The sequence below is a fragment of the Dictyostelium purpureum genome (assembly GCF_000190715.1).
Source record: "Dictyostelium purpureum unplaced genomic scaffold DICPUscaffold_61, whole genome shotgun sequence".
Classification (NCBI taxonomy): Eukaryota; Evosea; class Eumycetozoa; order Dictyosteliales; family Dictyosteliaceae; genus Dictyostelium; species Dictyostelium purpureum.
The window spans coordinates 16331-30129 of record NW_003519398.1 but is presented as its reverse complement, the minus strand read 5'-3'; the positions used below and the strand labels follow the sequence as shown (position 1 = coordinate 30129).

Below are 13799 nucleotides of genomic sequence, written 5' to 3'. Positions count from 1 at the left end.
ACCCCTATTATTATCTAAATTATTATCTAAATTATTATTTATAGAATCATTATTGTTGTCATTTAATTTTTTTTTATCTGATAAAGATGTTGATAGATCCATTTTTATTAAAAGATCTTTATTGTAGTTATTGTTTTCTTGGTTATATTCTATTTTATTGTTTTGGGGCGTATTTGTTTGATATGTTTCAGATTCATTATTTAACATTTTTTTTTTTTTTTTTCGAAAATTTAACAAAAACAAATTATTATTAAGTAAAAATTATTTTATAAACTATTATAGTTTATTATTTATATAAATATTAATTATTACTTGACGTTATTAAGTATATGTATAAAAATAAAATAAAAAAAAAAATAAAAATTTAAAAAAAAATAATTTTTTTTAATTTAAATTTTAAAATAAAAAAAAAAAAATAAAAAAAATAAAAAAACAAGTTATAATAAAAAAGAGAAATAAAAAAAATGGTAATGATAAATAAAAAAAAAAAATGAAGTAAAAAAAAAAAAAAAAATAAATAAGAAAAAATAAAAAAAATAAGTTATAATAAAAAAAAAAAGAAATAAAAGAGAAGAAAATTAAAAAATAATAATTAAAATAAATAATTAAAATAAAACTATTTTATTTTAAAATAATTAAAAAAAATAAATAAAAAATTACATTTTATTTTAAAACATACAAAATCTATTTTTATTTTATTCCTTTTATATTGGACATTAAAATATATAATTATTTAATTTAATAAATAATTAATGTAATTGGTTTTTATTTTTTATTTTTTTATTTTTTTATTTTTTTTTTTGCCCCCATTTCATACCCAGGATTTTTATATTTAATATTACTTTGTAAAAAACTTAATTTGATTGTTTGACAGAGTTTACACTAACTTCATGGATAAATCTCATACTATCATATTCTTCTTTGATAGTTTGGGCCAACTCTTCTGGGTCTTGGAATTCACTCCAATTGACTCTGATAACAGCAATATATTTGGAAATATCATGAAGGAAATTTTGATAGGCTTGATTTAAATTTTGGAGATATTCTAAAGTAATATTTTTTTCACATTCTCTATCCCTACGTTTAATTCTTTCTAAACTTTGTTCTGGTGAAACATCTAAATGAATAATAAGATTTGGTTTTCTCATAAAATTGCTAAGATTTGAGAATAACTTGCAATAAGTATTATAATCTCTTTTATCCATTAAACCACTTTCCATTAACATTTTAGCAAAAACTGAATCTTCATAAATGGTTCTATCTTGAACACCTCCTCTACCTTGCCAAATAATTTGTTGTTGCTATTATTAAAAAAAAAAAAAAAAACCAAAAGAATTAATAATTTAAAAATTATATGAAATTGAATTTAAAATTAGTTTAATTACTTGTTGGAATCTTTGATTTAATAAATAAATTTGAAGTTGGAAACTAAAGCTTTTTGGATCTTTATAAAAATCGGCTAAATATGAATTATCAATGACTGGTTCATACTGTAGATTTTAATTAATGTTAATAAATGATTTTAAACATAATTTATTTATTTTTAATACTTACATAGGTTGGTAGATTTAAAACTTTTCCTAATGCAGTACATAATGTAGTTTTACCAGCACCAATCTAAATTTTTTTAATATATATTAATATTTTTATTTTTTTTTTTATTATTTTTACTATAAATAATATTTACAAGGCCACTAATAGCAATATGGGTACCTTCCAAAGATTTATCGACACTGAATAAAGTTGGTGATTCTGACATTTTATATATGTATATTTTATTATCAATATTTAAAAAACTAAAATTAAAAAAAAAAAAACTACGAAAATATTTTTTAAGAGGGAAAATTAATATTTTAAAAAAAATAATAAAATTTAAAAAAAAAATAATTAAAAAAAATTATAATTTGATAATTTTGGGAATCATCATATTATTATTTGATGAATTTTTTTTTATACTTTATTTAAATTAATGTTAAATATGTTTTTAATATCTTTGCTGTTAAGTTATTTATTTTTATTAAATTTTAAATAAAAAATCAATCAAAAAAAAAGTCATACAAATATAAATATAACAAAAAATAACATACCAAAAAAACAATATAAAAACATACTAAATTATTACACTTATTAATTTATTTTATTTATATTTTAATTTAAATTTTTTAAAATTGATATTATATGGGTTGCTAAATTATCATCTTTATGAGACCACTTGATTAATAAGTCAAAGTTTCCTTTATGTTGAATTGAAATTGATTTAATTTCCAAAGATATTGGTTTAAATAATTTATTAACTAATTTTTCTATTTGAATTCCAATTGGTAATAATCTTTGTAACTCTAAATAAATAAAATCGAAATTTAAAACTTTTTCTTTAAATATTGGATTTATAATATTATTATTATTATTATTATATTTTTCATTATATGATAAAATAAAATTATAGTTCATTTCTATTTCATTAATTAATAATTCTTTTGAAACTTCATCCATACCAATTAATTTAAGTGGTTGTTGCTCTTTTTGAATCATTAAACCTTGAATGGGAATAGTTGTAATTGGAGTTCTAGCTTTTTTAAAAATTAAACTATCATCGATATTTAATAATTCTTTTTCTTTTTGTTTTCTTTCTTTTTCAGCTTGAATGATTCTTTTTTCGTATTCATTCTTTTCATTTTCATTTAGGTTTTCGGGGTTTTTGATTTTTAATTTCTTATTTAAAAATATTTTATCTGTTGTGATGAGGGTACTGTCGTTATCTTTCATTGATGAGTTTTTTAAAAAGTTTGAATAGTTTAAAATTTCTTTTTTTAACAAACCTAAAGAAATATCGATTGGAATAGATTTCATTGTGTCGATTGTAATTGTAACACCATTTGCTGGATAATAGCAGTTTACTCCCATTTCTTTAATAATTTTTTGTGATAAGAAACCCATTTTCTCTTTTTCACCATGCACTAAAATTACATTTCTTGGATTTGACATTTTAATTAATTGTAAAATTCCTTTAGCATCAGCATGGGCACTAAATGATAAATTATGGATTTTGCATTTTACTTCTAATGTTGTTTTTTTATCGATTTCTACCATTTGTGAGCCTGCATTGTTGGCTAATAGTTTGTTACCGACTGTTCCAACGACACAATAACCAGGAATAATTGTCATATTTAATTCATTTGGGGCCCATTTTTTGAAAACCTCTAAAGAAGCACCTGCATGTAACATACCTGGTGTTGCAAACAATACCATTGCGCCTGGAGCATCGACCAAGTGGGATTGGAATGGTTTGATATGCTTAAAATCAAACATATTTCTTTTTACAAAAGTTTGTTTAATTTTTTGATTGGTCCAATTGATAAATAATTTGTAGTATAAATTTGCTTTCTCTGCTAAACCAGCTGAAAAATAAATTGGAACATGGCTGAGATTCATCTGTTCCCAATATGAATCGATCAAAATACATAGTTCTTGAACTCTACCTAACGCAAATACCGGAATTAAAACTTTACCACCTTTTTCGACACATTCATGAACACGCTTTAAAAAGTCTCTTTCTCTACCACGTTTAGAATCACGGATTGTAGTAGCATAAGTTGTTTCAGTAATTAATACATCTGGTTTAACTTGATCAATCCAAGCACTTCCTAAATGTCTATCAGGTGTCATATTGTAATCGCCTGTATAAACTACACTCTCATCCCCAACTTTTGCATAAAACATAGCAGCACCTAGGACATGACCAGCATAGTATGCTTTGATTGATAGTTCTTCATCTACCTTAATGGTTTGATGTAGATCAATTGGAATAACTTTTTTCATACAATCTTTAATCATTTGAGGTGTAAAAAAATTTGTATCGCCTTTACGATCTACTGTAATCTTTCTATAATCTTCTAACAAAATTGGTGTAATTGCTTTAGTTGGTAGTGTCATATAAATTGGTCCATCATATCCAACCATTTCTGTAAAATAAGGTAATGCACCACAATGATCTAAATGACTAAAAAAAAAAAAAAAGAGGTTAATTATAAATATAAAAAGTAAATTTTTTTTTTTTTACTTACAAATGTGTAATAATAACACAATCTATAATTTTTGTAAATTGTTTATTTTTTGAAATGTATGAAAAATCTGGAAACCTTCTTTCATCATAATAGCCCATATGCATACCACAATCAAACATAATATTCTTATTACCTATTGTAACAATTACACAACTTCTACCAACATCTTGACCCGCACCCAAAGGTACAACTTTAATTGTCATTTTTATATTTAATTAAAAAAAAAAAAAAAATAATCTTAAAAAAAAAAAAATAAAAAAATTTTTTTATTTTTTTGAAATTAAAATTTTTTTTTTTTTCAAATTATTTTTAAAATTTTTTTTTTAATCATCCATTAATATATTTATATAAAACGAATAATGGCAACAATCATTACTAAAAGATTAAGTTTTATATTAAATAACACAATAAATAAGAAATTTTATTCTACAGGTTTAAAATCAAATGAAGCAATTTTAAAATCAAAACCATATTTAATAACAACTTTAAAGTAATACTTTTTTTTTTTTTTTTTTTCTTTATAATTTTAAACAATATTAATTTAAATTCATTTTATTTTAAAGAATAAATAAAAACGAAACAAATGATCAAATATTACAAAATTTAAAAAATAAAATTTCTTTATCACCATCATTTTATAACAATGCACCAATAGTTTTAGATATTTCGGGTACCAACCAAATTAATAAATTTTTCATTATTTAATATTAAATTATTAATTTTTTATTTTTTTTTATTTCTCTTCAATATAAAAAAACAATATCCACAAATTGTCTTATACTAATAAAAAAAAAAACAAGAATATGAAAAAGTAGAGATTAATCAAATAGAACAATTATTTCAACTTTGTGAATCAAATGGTTTATTACCAATTGGTATTTCATCACAAAATTCATCAAAAGATTTTCAAGATTCATTAAAAAATTTTAAATTACCATTATTATCCCCAAAACTTGGTTTTTCAAATGAAAGTCATCAAAATATATTAACAAATCAAAAAGAAAAAATAAATAATGAAAATAATATTAATAATAATAATAAAAATAATTATTCAACTCAAATGTTACACCCTCAATCACAATCACAATTGACAAATAATATTAGTTCAAATATAAATAATGATAGTGGTTTAAATAGTAATAAACCAAATCCATTGATTATAACAAGTTCTTTAAGAAGTGGCCAACAGGCATATGCCAAGAATGGAGCAGATTTAATAGTTATGGGCAATGTTCATTCAGGTGCAGAGGCAATAGCAGATGGTAATATTTATATTTTTGGTTCATTAAAAGGAAGGGCTAATGCAGGTGTTAATGGTGATAGAAGATCAAAAATTATTGTCAATAGATTTCAAGCCGAATTGGTTTCAATTGCATCCATTTATCATGCATGTGAAGTTCAACCTAGGTTATTAAATCCAAAAAATCCAACAACAATCGAATTAAATGATAGTGATAAATTAATTTTTTCATCAACAAATGATTTATTAACAGGTAATATATAAAAAAAAAAGGAAAAAAAATAAATAAATATATTTAGTTTTTTTTTTTGTATTGTAAAAATTTTTTTATTTATAAAACTGCCTATTGTTTAACAATTAATATAAATAAACAATATTTTATTTGATTATAAAAAAACAAATTTCAAATTATAAATATTAAAACTAAATTTTATTTGATTTCTTTATTAACTAAAAAAGTTTTTATCAAATTCTTTTGCACTAATTGGTTTGTGTCTACCTGCTCTTCTACTAACAGCTTCATCAGCTAATGGTTCTTTATTTTGGTCTTGTTGATTTTGTTGTTCAATAAATATTGGATCATTTTCTTTTGGTTGAATGTTAATATCTTTATCAGGTTGTTCTTGTTGCTCTTGTTGGTCTTGTTGATTAGTTTCATCTGGTATATTATTTGATATTGTTTGGTGTGTTGCTCTTAAATCCATATTTTCATTATTGCTATTTTGTTGAGTTTCAATGAATATTGGATCGATTGTTTTTTTATTAGAGTGATCATTTATAAGGTTTGGATCCACGAGATTAGTAGTCTCAATGCTATTGGCACTAGTTATTTGGGCTTCAATGATAGTTGGTTTATGGGTTTCTGTTGGTTCCTTAGATGTAATGGTTGTTGGTTTTGTAGTTGGTTTTTCTGATGGAATTGGTACATTGGTTTGTTCATTTAAGATCTCAGTTGGTTGAAGACTAATTTCATTTGAGGGATCCGAATTGATTGGTTTATGAGTTGGTCTCAGTTTTGGAGTGGCTGTTGGGGGTGGAGCTTTGGTACTGGCTGGTTTTTTAGTTGGTGCTTTGGTAGGTAGTGGTTTATTTGTTGGTGCACTAGTTGGTTTACTAGTTGGTTTGATAGTTGGCTTTATTGTTTCTTTTTGTTCACTCAAAACATTAACATCATCAATAGGGTTTGAGCTTATTGGTTTATGGGTTGGTCTCAGTTTTGGTGTAGCTGTTGGCGGTGGAGCTTTGGTACTAGCTGGTTTTTTAGTTGGTGTTTTAGTTGTTAATGGTTTATTAGTTGGTTTACTAGTTGGCTTATTAGTTGGTTTATTTGTATCCTTTGAGTTTCCACTATCATCGAAAATTATAACATCATCATTATTATTGTTGTTTTTAGAGTTGGATGACCCACTATCAAGAATAATAGTATTAGTATCAAAGCTAGAGTCGGATTTAATAGGTTTATGAGTTGATTTTGTAATGATTGGTTTTTTTATTGTTGTTGATGGTTTTTTAGTTGTTGCAGGTTTACCACTACTACTGTCGCTATCATCAAAAACAATAACATTTGAATCGTCACTATCTAGTATTATAGGATTGATACCACTTGTAGTACTACTATCAGAAATTATAACATTATCAATATCAATTGGTTTTTTAGTTGTTGATTTTGTTGTTGTAATATTTTTATTGGTTGTAGTTTTAGTTGAATTTAATTTTATTGGTGAGTGTGTTACTGGTACTTTTAAAACTGGTTCTTTAGTTTTTAATGGACGTGTTACTGTGGAGTTTGCATATGTAGAAGGAGGACGTGTACCAATAAATCTTCTTGTGGATGGTTCAAAGTTTCTTAAATCTGTTGTTAATTCATTTGTAAAGTCTATTTTGGTTGTTGAATTTATAATTTTAGAAGCAGATAGTACATCGGTAATAAAGGCACCGGCCATATTTGGTAAATCATAACAGTATTGAGTATATTCCATTAAAAAGAATTTTGGTGAAAAATAAGCTGAATCCTTTGTATTTGAGGATACTTGCAAAATAATTTTAGTTTGGTTGTATTTGTTCTTAACAGTGTATGTTGACCAATCAATAATTGTTTGATCGCTGATTTTGGACCAATAATCACATTGCTTATTATGAACAAAGTCCAAGTTTAAAAAGTCAAAGTTGAATTTTAAAATTGAATTTTCAACTTTAACATTTTCTTTTTTGCTGTGCAATACTGAACAATCTAAAGTTGCAGAAATCAAAAAGATATCTCTTCTAGGAATTCTATAGCTATCCAAAGCAAGCGCCAAATGGAGATAATTATCGGATCTACCCACCAATGGTGAAAGGTCAACCCCATTTAAAAATATATCATAACCGAATGGACGTGGAGTAAAAACTGGGGCTTTCTTTTTAATTGTTTTCTTTTTAGAAGAAAAAACTCTTGGCTTTCTAGTTAGCTTGTTACCAGATGAGTCATATTGATCCGATGCATAGTAGTCACTGTCACTGTAGGCTTCTTCATCGACATAGCTTTGGTCCTCATCGTCATAAACAGGTGGTATAGTTCCATCATCGTCAGAGTATTCGTCATAATAAGAGTCTGAGAATTCATCTTCGTCGATAAGATAGTCATCTTCGCTATTACTTGAGTCACTTTCATCTTTGCTTAGACTTTCATCTTCAAAGTAGTCAAAGTCATCAATATCAATATTTGAATCACTTGAAGAGCTTGAGAAGTCACCTTTTTCTTCAGCTTCTAGTTGCCTTTTTATTTTTTCCTCTTCCTTTTTTAAAATTAATAATTGTTGTTCCTTGTAGATTTTTCTTCCATTATCACCAAATAAAAACATATCCCAAATTTTAACGGCTAGTTTTTGAGCAAACTCTGCAGAAGGAATTGTTGTGTTTGAAATAGTACCATGTCTACCACCAATTGAAACCAATATCTTGACACCTAAATTTTGACATATTTCAATATCATTTCTTAGATCTACACATTTATTTGTTAAAATTGTATTCTTTTCGATATTGATCTTTGCAGAAGCTTTGGTTGGAGTGTTATTTTCTTTTGAAACTTTTGGGATCTTTGAAAAGTCATATTTTTTAAACTCACTTGTTTTTTCACTATCTGGATCTTCTGATGAGTTTTGAATAATTTTATCTTGATTAATAGATTCAAAATCTTCACAGTCAAAATGAAATTCTGTTAAATTTTGATTCCAAAATAATGATCCCACAATTATTGAATCATAATAACCAGTTTGACAAAATTCTCCTAATGTATGATATTTTGACCCTTTAATTTTTAATGAATTTGAATAATAACCAACAACATTTCTTTTTGAATCTAAATTAAATTTACAATAAATAAAATTAATAAATAAATTTAAAATAAAAAAAGTTAATAAAAATTTTATTTTCATTTATATAAAATAAATAATATAAAAAAAAAAAAAAAAAAAAATTTTGATTTAAATATATTGATTATAATTATTTTTATAATATAATTTTAAAATAAGAAATAAACAAATAAAAATTATTATATTATTAAAATGATTAAAAAATAAATAAAAAATAATATTTTAAAAGGGATTATAATTTAACAATAAAACTATTTTTTTTTTTTTTTTTTTTTTTTTTTTGATTAAAAGAAATATTTGTTTTACTTTATTTTAATTTCTATATTTGTCTTTAATTTATAAATTCTTTAAAAAGACAATTATTTTTAAATAATAATATTATTTTTTATATTAATAGATGATAAAATTAATTTTATTAATTATTTTTTTATGTATTTATCAATTTTTTTTATAAAAAAATAGTAATATTCCCAAAATATCTATTAGGAGATTTAAAAAAAAAATACAATATTATTATTATTATTACTATTATTTTTATTTTTATTATTTTTATTATTTTATTTATATAGTTTAAAATTTTAAAAAAAAAAAAACAACCCATTAATTTATTTATAATGATCTTACTTTGAATTAAAATATAATTATATTTGTTTGTGTGTGTATATGATGTATTTAGTTTAAAAAATTTGATAAAAAAAAAAAAAAAATTTACCGTCATTTTTTTTTTTTAATTTTTATTTAATTTTTTTTACAAAAACTTGTAATAATTTTGATGTTTGTGTGTTGGTGGGTGATATAAAAAAGGATGAATTTAAAAACTTATACTAAATTTAATAAAAATCAAATACATAATATTATCAGATTTTATTCAAACAATTCAAAAAGAGAACAATTGTCAGTTGAAAGAGAATGGTGGAAACCAAATAAAGATTTATCTTTAATTTTAGAAAAGTCTAAACAAGAAAAAAAACCATTATTTGTTTTTTTAGAAGGTATTAGCGGAAGTGGTAAACAACAATTGTTAGAAAGATTATCGAATACAGGTTATAAGACTATTTCAAATACATTCTTTAAGGATTCATCAAATTTAAAAGATACAAATTTTTCCAATCATTTTGATAGCAATTTAAAATTGTCAATCAATCAATTAAATAACAGCAATTTAGAATCAATTAAAAATAATTTAGTTTTTGTTCATAGATCACCAATAAGTTCAATAGTATATAATAATATTAATAATAAAGAATTATTTTCATTAATAAAAGATCAAATTTTAAAAGAAAAAGAAAACCAAATTAATAATGAAATTAATAGTGTCTACATTTATTGTAAAACACCAATAGAATTGGTGGAACAAAGATTGGGTGGAAGATATCATTTCTATGATGAAAAAGAATTAGATTTATTAGAAATTTTAAAAATTCAAGATAATCAAGATAGATCCGTCGAAATTTATGAACAACTTTTAGAAAATAATTTAATCTTTAATCAAACTTTAGACACAACTTCCATTAAACAAGCTTGTCCAAGTCTTTTAGCTTTATTTAATATTTATTTTAATGTTTTAAATTTAAAAAATAAATTATAATATTTTATTTTTTTTTATTAAAATTATTATTATTGCTATTAAAATATTTTAAATTATTTTTATAACTATTATAATTATTAATTTTATTATGATTTATATTATTATTATTATTATTATTATTATTATTATTATTATTATTATTATTATTATTATTATTATTATTATTATTGTTATTAATATTAAAATTATAATTTCTTTTTTTATTGTTATTATTATTATGAGTCTCTGAGTCACTTTGGCTGTATTCGCTGATATTATCATCTTCGATATCACTCATACTACTACTTGATTCGGTATTATAATAATCTGATGATGATCTACTAACATCGCTCATATAAGATTCACTTAATTCTGGATCATTATAAACTATATTTTTTTCTATTGATTTATTATTTAAAAGATTGTTATTATTACTGTTACTATTATTGATTGGACTTTTACTCCTACTTTTATTTTTTTTAAAACCATTATCTTTATATTGATTTCTTTTTCTACTTAAGCTTCTACTTAGACTTCTACTTAGACTTCTATTTCTTCTTTCGACACTACTGCTACTACCCCTGCTTCTGCTTCTGCTTCTGCTTCTGCTTCTTTTTCTATTTGTTCTATAATTATATCTATCTTCACTTAAACTTCTACTTCTACTTCTACTCTTGCTTCTGCTTCTACCTCTACTTTTACTTCTACTTCTACTTCTACTTTTTTTATTGGTTGGACTTCTAGTTCTACTTCTACTATTACATCTAATTTTAATATTATTATCATCATTTGTAAAATCTCTAAATAAATTTTTAATTTTTGATAGAAATTCATTTTTTATTTGATTAGATTGATTGTTATCTTCTTTTTCTATATCATTATTTTTAATTTTATTATTGTTAAAAGTTAAAAAATCTAATATTATCTCTTTTGTTAGATTTGTGTGATTGTTGTTTTCGTTTAATATTAAATTTGATGAAATTGAAATAAGCATTTTTTCTAAAAATGTAAATTGGGATGATTGATAATTATTTTCAATTTTCTTTTTTAAATCTATACGGCTATAGTTGTGAAATTTAAAGAATTAATAAATAATAATAAATTTAGAATTAAATGAAATTTTTATATTACCACACAACATACTTTTTATAATTTTTAAATTTAAAAAATAGGCTTTCAATTTGTTGATATAAAAATTGGTTATTTAAGCATGTTGTTTGGGTAGTTGTTAATTCAAAAGGTATATTATATTGATTGATTGGATCTAATTGCTTTGTTACGGTTATACATTTGAAGTTTGAAATGAATCCATTTTTATGATATGGATTTACAATGATTCCAACAAATGGTTCAATATTATCACCTTGAGCAAACATTTTTTGATATGTTGTCTGAGTTTCTATATCTCTCAATGATGGAATTGGATCAAATGTTGGGTGTGAGTGGTACCATCCTACTATTTCTAGTCCAATACTGTTTACAAATTCCTTAGCCTCTATTTGTGAATTTGGATCCATATCGCACTGAATGTGTGATGAAATTGAGTTGCATGGTATGGCCAAAAGAATTGTAATATGTTTTTTCTCTGCATTATATTTACCGCCAAGCATTCCTATAACTTCAGTAGTTGCTAAATGTGAATGGATATCCATTATTATTGTTGAATTTGAACTTATATCAATTGTAAATGGTTGGTTATTTCTATTTTCATATTTTTTGCATGATATTAAAGTGAATGGATCAACTAAAAAATAATTATTTATATCATAGTTAAATTCTTTATCCTGTTGATCTTGATATATTATTTCATTTTCATTTTGTATTTTTTTTAAAATATTATTATTTATATTTTTATTATTATAGGTATTATTACTATCATTATTCAGGTAATTTATCTTTTTACCAACTGAACCAAAATTTATAACACCTATAGATTCTAAAAATTCGTGAACTCTACCAATACCATTTACATCACCGCAGTCTTTAATTTGATTTCTTGCACTGGTTTTTGAAACATAGTTTGGTTTATTTAATTTCCAATGATTAATAATTTTATTTCTAATTGTAATATATCTCTCTGGTGTTTTCGATGGTAATCCGGAAAAATATTCACTGCATGCAATCTTTTCCTCTTCAATAATAACTGATAAGTCTAAATTTCTTTCTTTATTTATATTGTTAATATTATTGATATTATTATTATTATTTATATTTTTATTATTATTATTATTATTATTATTATTATTATTATTATTATTATTATTTTCATTGCTAATGATATTGTCACTGTTATTGTTGCTATTATTGCTACTATTACTGCTACTTCTATGGTTATTGTTATTGTTATTGATATGTTTATTTTTTAAATTATTATTACTATCAATTTTATTTTTTTTTCCTGTGCAATTTTTATAATGATTTAATAATTCAAAGTTTTCATTTTGTTCTAGTTTTTTATAATATATTCTTGCATGATTTTTAACCTGAAGCTTATTCCTAGATTTGATGAATTCGGAAATTAATTTCCATTTCCCATTCCCAAAGTTTTCCTTTTTTTTTAAAAAAAAAATAATATTAATATTTTCATAATTAATATTATAATATATTTTAAATTTACTTACAACTCCTTTAATAAATAAGTCATGCTCTTCTTTACTCCATTGTGTATTATGTGATGGAAGAGAACTTGATGACAAAGGGGATTGAGAATAATTTGCAGATAACAGTTTAGAGTCATCAATTTTATTAATATCACTAATATTGCGCTTTTTTAATTTTAATGAAAATTTTTGGGCATGTGATCTTATTTGAACTAATGTTTTGGTTTTAACTAATTCTTGAATTTTTTTATTATCTCTGTCATATAACTTATATCCTTCAATGAAAAGTTTTTCTTCTTCTTTGCTCCATACTGTTCTATTTTTTACTGGTTTTTCATTGGATGCTTGTTTTATTTTATTGTTTGAAATTTCATTATCGCTATTATTATTTGAACTTTCATTATCACTTTCACTACTACTGCTACTATTATCACTATAACTATCACTACTATTCTCACTATTATTATTATTATTATTATTATTATTATTATTATTATTATTATTATTATTATTATTATTACTATTACTATTATTATTACTATTATTATTACTATTACTATTTATTTTATGTTTAGAACTTGATAAATTATTTATATTTGGATTTGAAATATTAATTATATTTTTATTATTATCTAAATTATTTATTATATTTCCATTTTCTTTGTTAACAAAATGAACAATTGTTTCATTTTTTAAATTAATTTCTTTTTCTAAACAAGCAACTTCATCCTCATCTATACCTAAAATATCAATTTCTTCGTCAGATGACATTCTTTAAAAAATATATATTAGTATTAACATATATTACAAAAATATAGGGTGTGGGGTTTTCGTTTTTATCTGAGAAAAACAAAAAAAAATTTTATTTTTATTATTTTTTTTTTCTTATTTTTATTTTTTTATTTTATTATTTAAAATTATAAATAATTGAATAATTACAGTATTGTTACATCTATTAAAAATTATAAGTAAAAATAA

General features: G+C 22.6%; 7 protein-coding genes across 7 annotated transcripts in view; 2 read left to right on the top strand and 5 right to left on the bottom strand.

The window, feature by feature from the left end:
* DICPUDRAFT_97274 (uncharacterized protein) overlaps positions 1–207 on the bottom strand; it is a gene marked incomplete at its 5' end in the record, with an annotated part of 2439 nt that extends 2232 nt beyond the window's left edge. The window contains one exon of the mRNA XM_003286044.1: positions 3–207. Coding sequence (XP_003286092.1) covers positions 3–207 — 205 coding nt within the window. The remainder of the gene's footprint in view (positions 1–2) is intronic.
* A 480-nt stretch (positions 208–687) lies between these two features.
* Positions 688–1759, bottom strand: DICPUDRAFT_54025 (uncharacterized protein; the record flags this gene model as incomplete). Its single annotated transcript, XM_003286043.1, has 4 exons — positions 688–1301; positions 1386–1490; positions 1555–1617; positions 1688–1759. The coding sequence occupies 4 exons, from the start codon at positions 1757–1759 to the stop codon at positions 855–857; spliced, it is 687 nt and encodes a 228-aa protein (XP_003286091.1). The 3' UTR covers positions 688–854.
* Positions 1760–2799: 1040 nt separating this feature from the next.
* On the bottom strand, positions 2800–4267 carry DICPUDRAFT_30371 (uncharacterized protein; the record flags this gene model as incomplete). The annotated part of the gene is made up of 2 exons (XM_003286042.1): positions 2800–4000; positions 4065–4267. Coding segments are annotated over 2 exons (1404 nt in total), but the record flags the coding sequence as incomplete, so codon positions are not given.
* Positions 4268–4423: 156 nt separating this feature from the next.
* DICPUDRAFT_76992 (uncharacterized protein) lies at positions 4424–5568 on the top strand (the record flags this gene model as incomplete). Its single annotated transcript, XM_003286063.1, has 3 exons — positions 4424–4554; positions 4628–4734; positions 4865–5568. The coding sequence occupies 3 exons, from the start codon at positions 4424–4426 to the stop codon at positions 5566–5568; spliced, it is 942 nt and encodes a 313-aa protein (XP_003286111.1).
* Positions 5569–5750: 182 nt separating this feature from the next.
* On the bottom strand, positions 5751–9255 carry DICPUDRAFT_150029 (uncharacterized protein; the record flags this gene model as incomplete). The annotated part of the gene is made up of 2 exons (XM_003286041.1): positions 5751–8641; positions 9249–9255. The coding sequence occupies 2 exons, from the start codon at positions 9253–9255 to the stop codon at positions 5751–5753; spliced, it is 2898 nt and encodes a 965-aa protein (XP_003286089.1).
* A 204-nt stretch (positions 9256–9459) lies between these two features.
* On the top strand, positions 9460–10242 carry DICPUDRAFT_150028 (uncharacterized protein; the record flags this gene model as incomplete). The annotated part of the gene is made up of 1 exon (XM_003286062.1): positions 9460–10242. One exon carries the CDS (start codon positions 9460–9462, stop codon positions 10240–10242), a length of 783 nt encoding a protein of 260 aa, XP_003286110.1.
* Positions 10243–10301: 59 nt separating this feature from the next.
* DICPUDRAFT_150027 (uncharacterized protein) lies at positions 10302–13592 on the bottom strand (the record flags this gene model as incomplete). Its single annotated transcript, XM_003286040.1, has 4 exons — positions 10302–10307; positions 10568–11282; positions 11365–12770; positions 12843–13592. 4 exons carry the CDS (start codon positions 13590–13592, stop codon positions 10302–10304), a joined length of 2877 nt encoding a protein of 958 aa, XP_003286088.1.
* Positions 13593–13799: the final 207 nt, after the last annotated feature.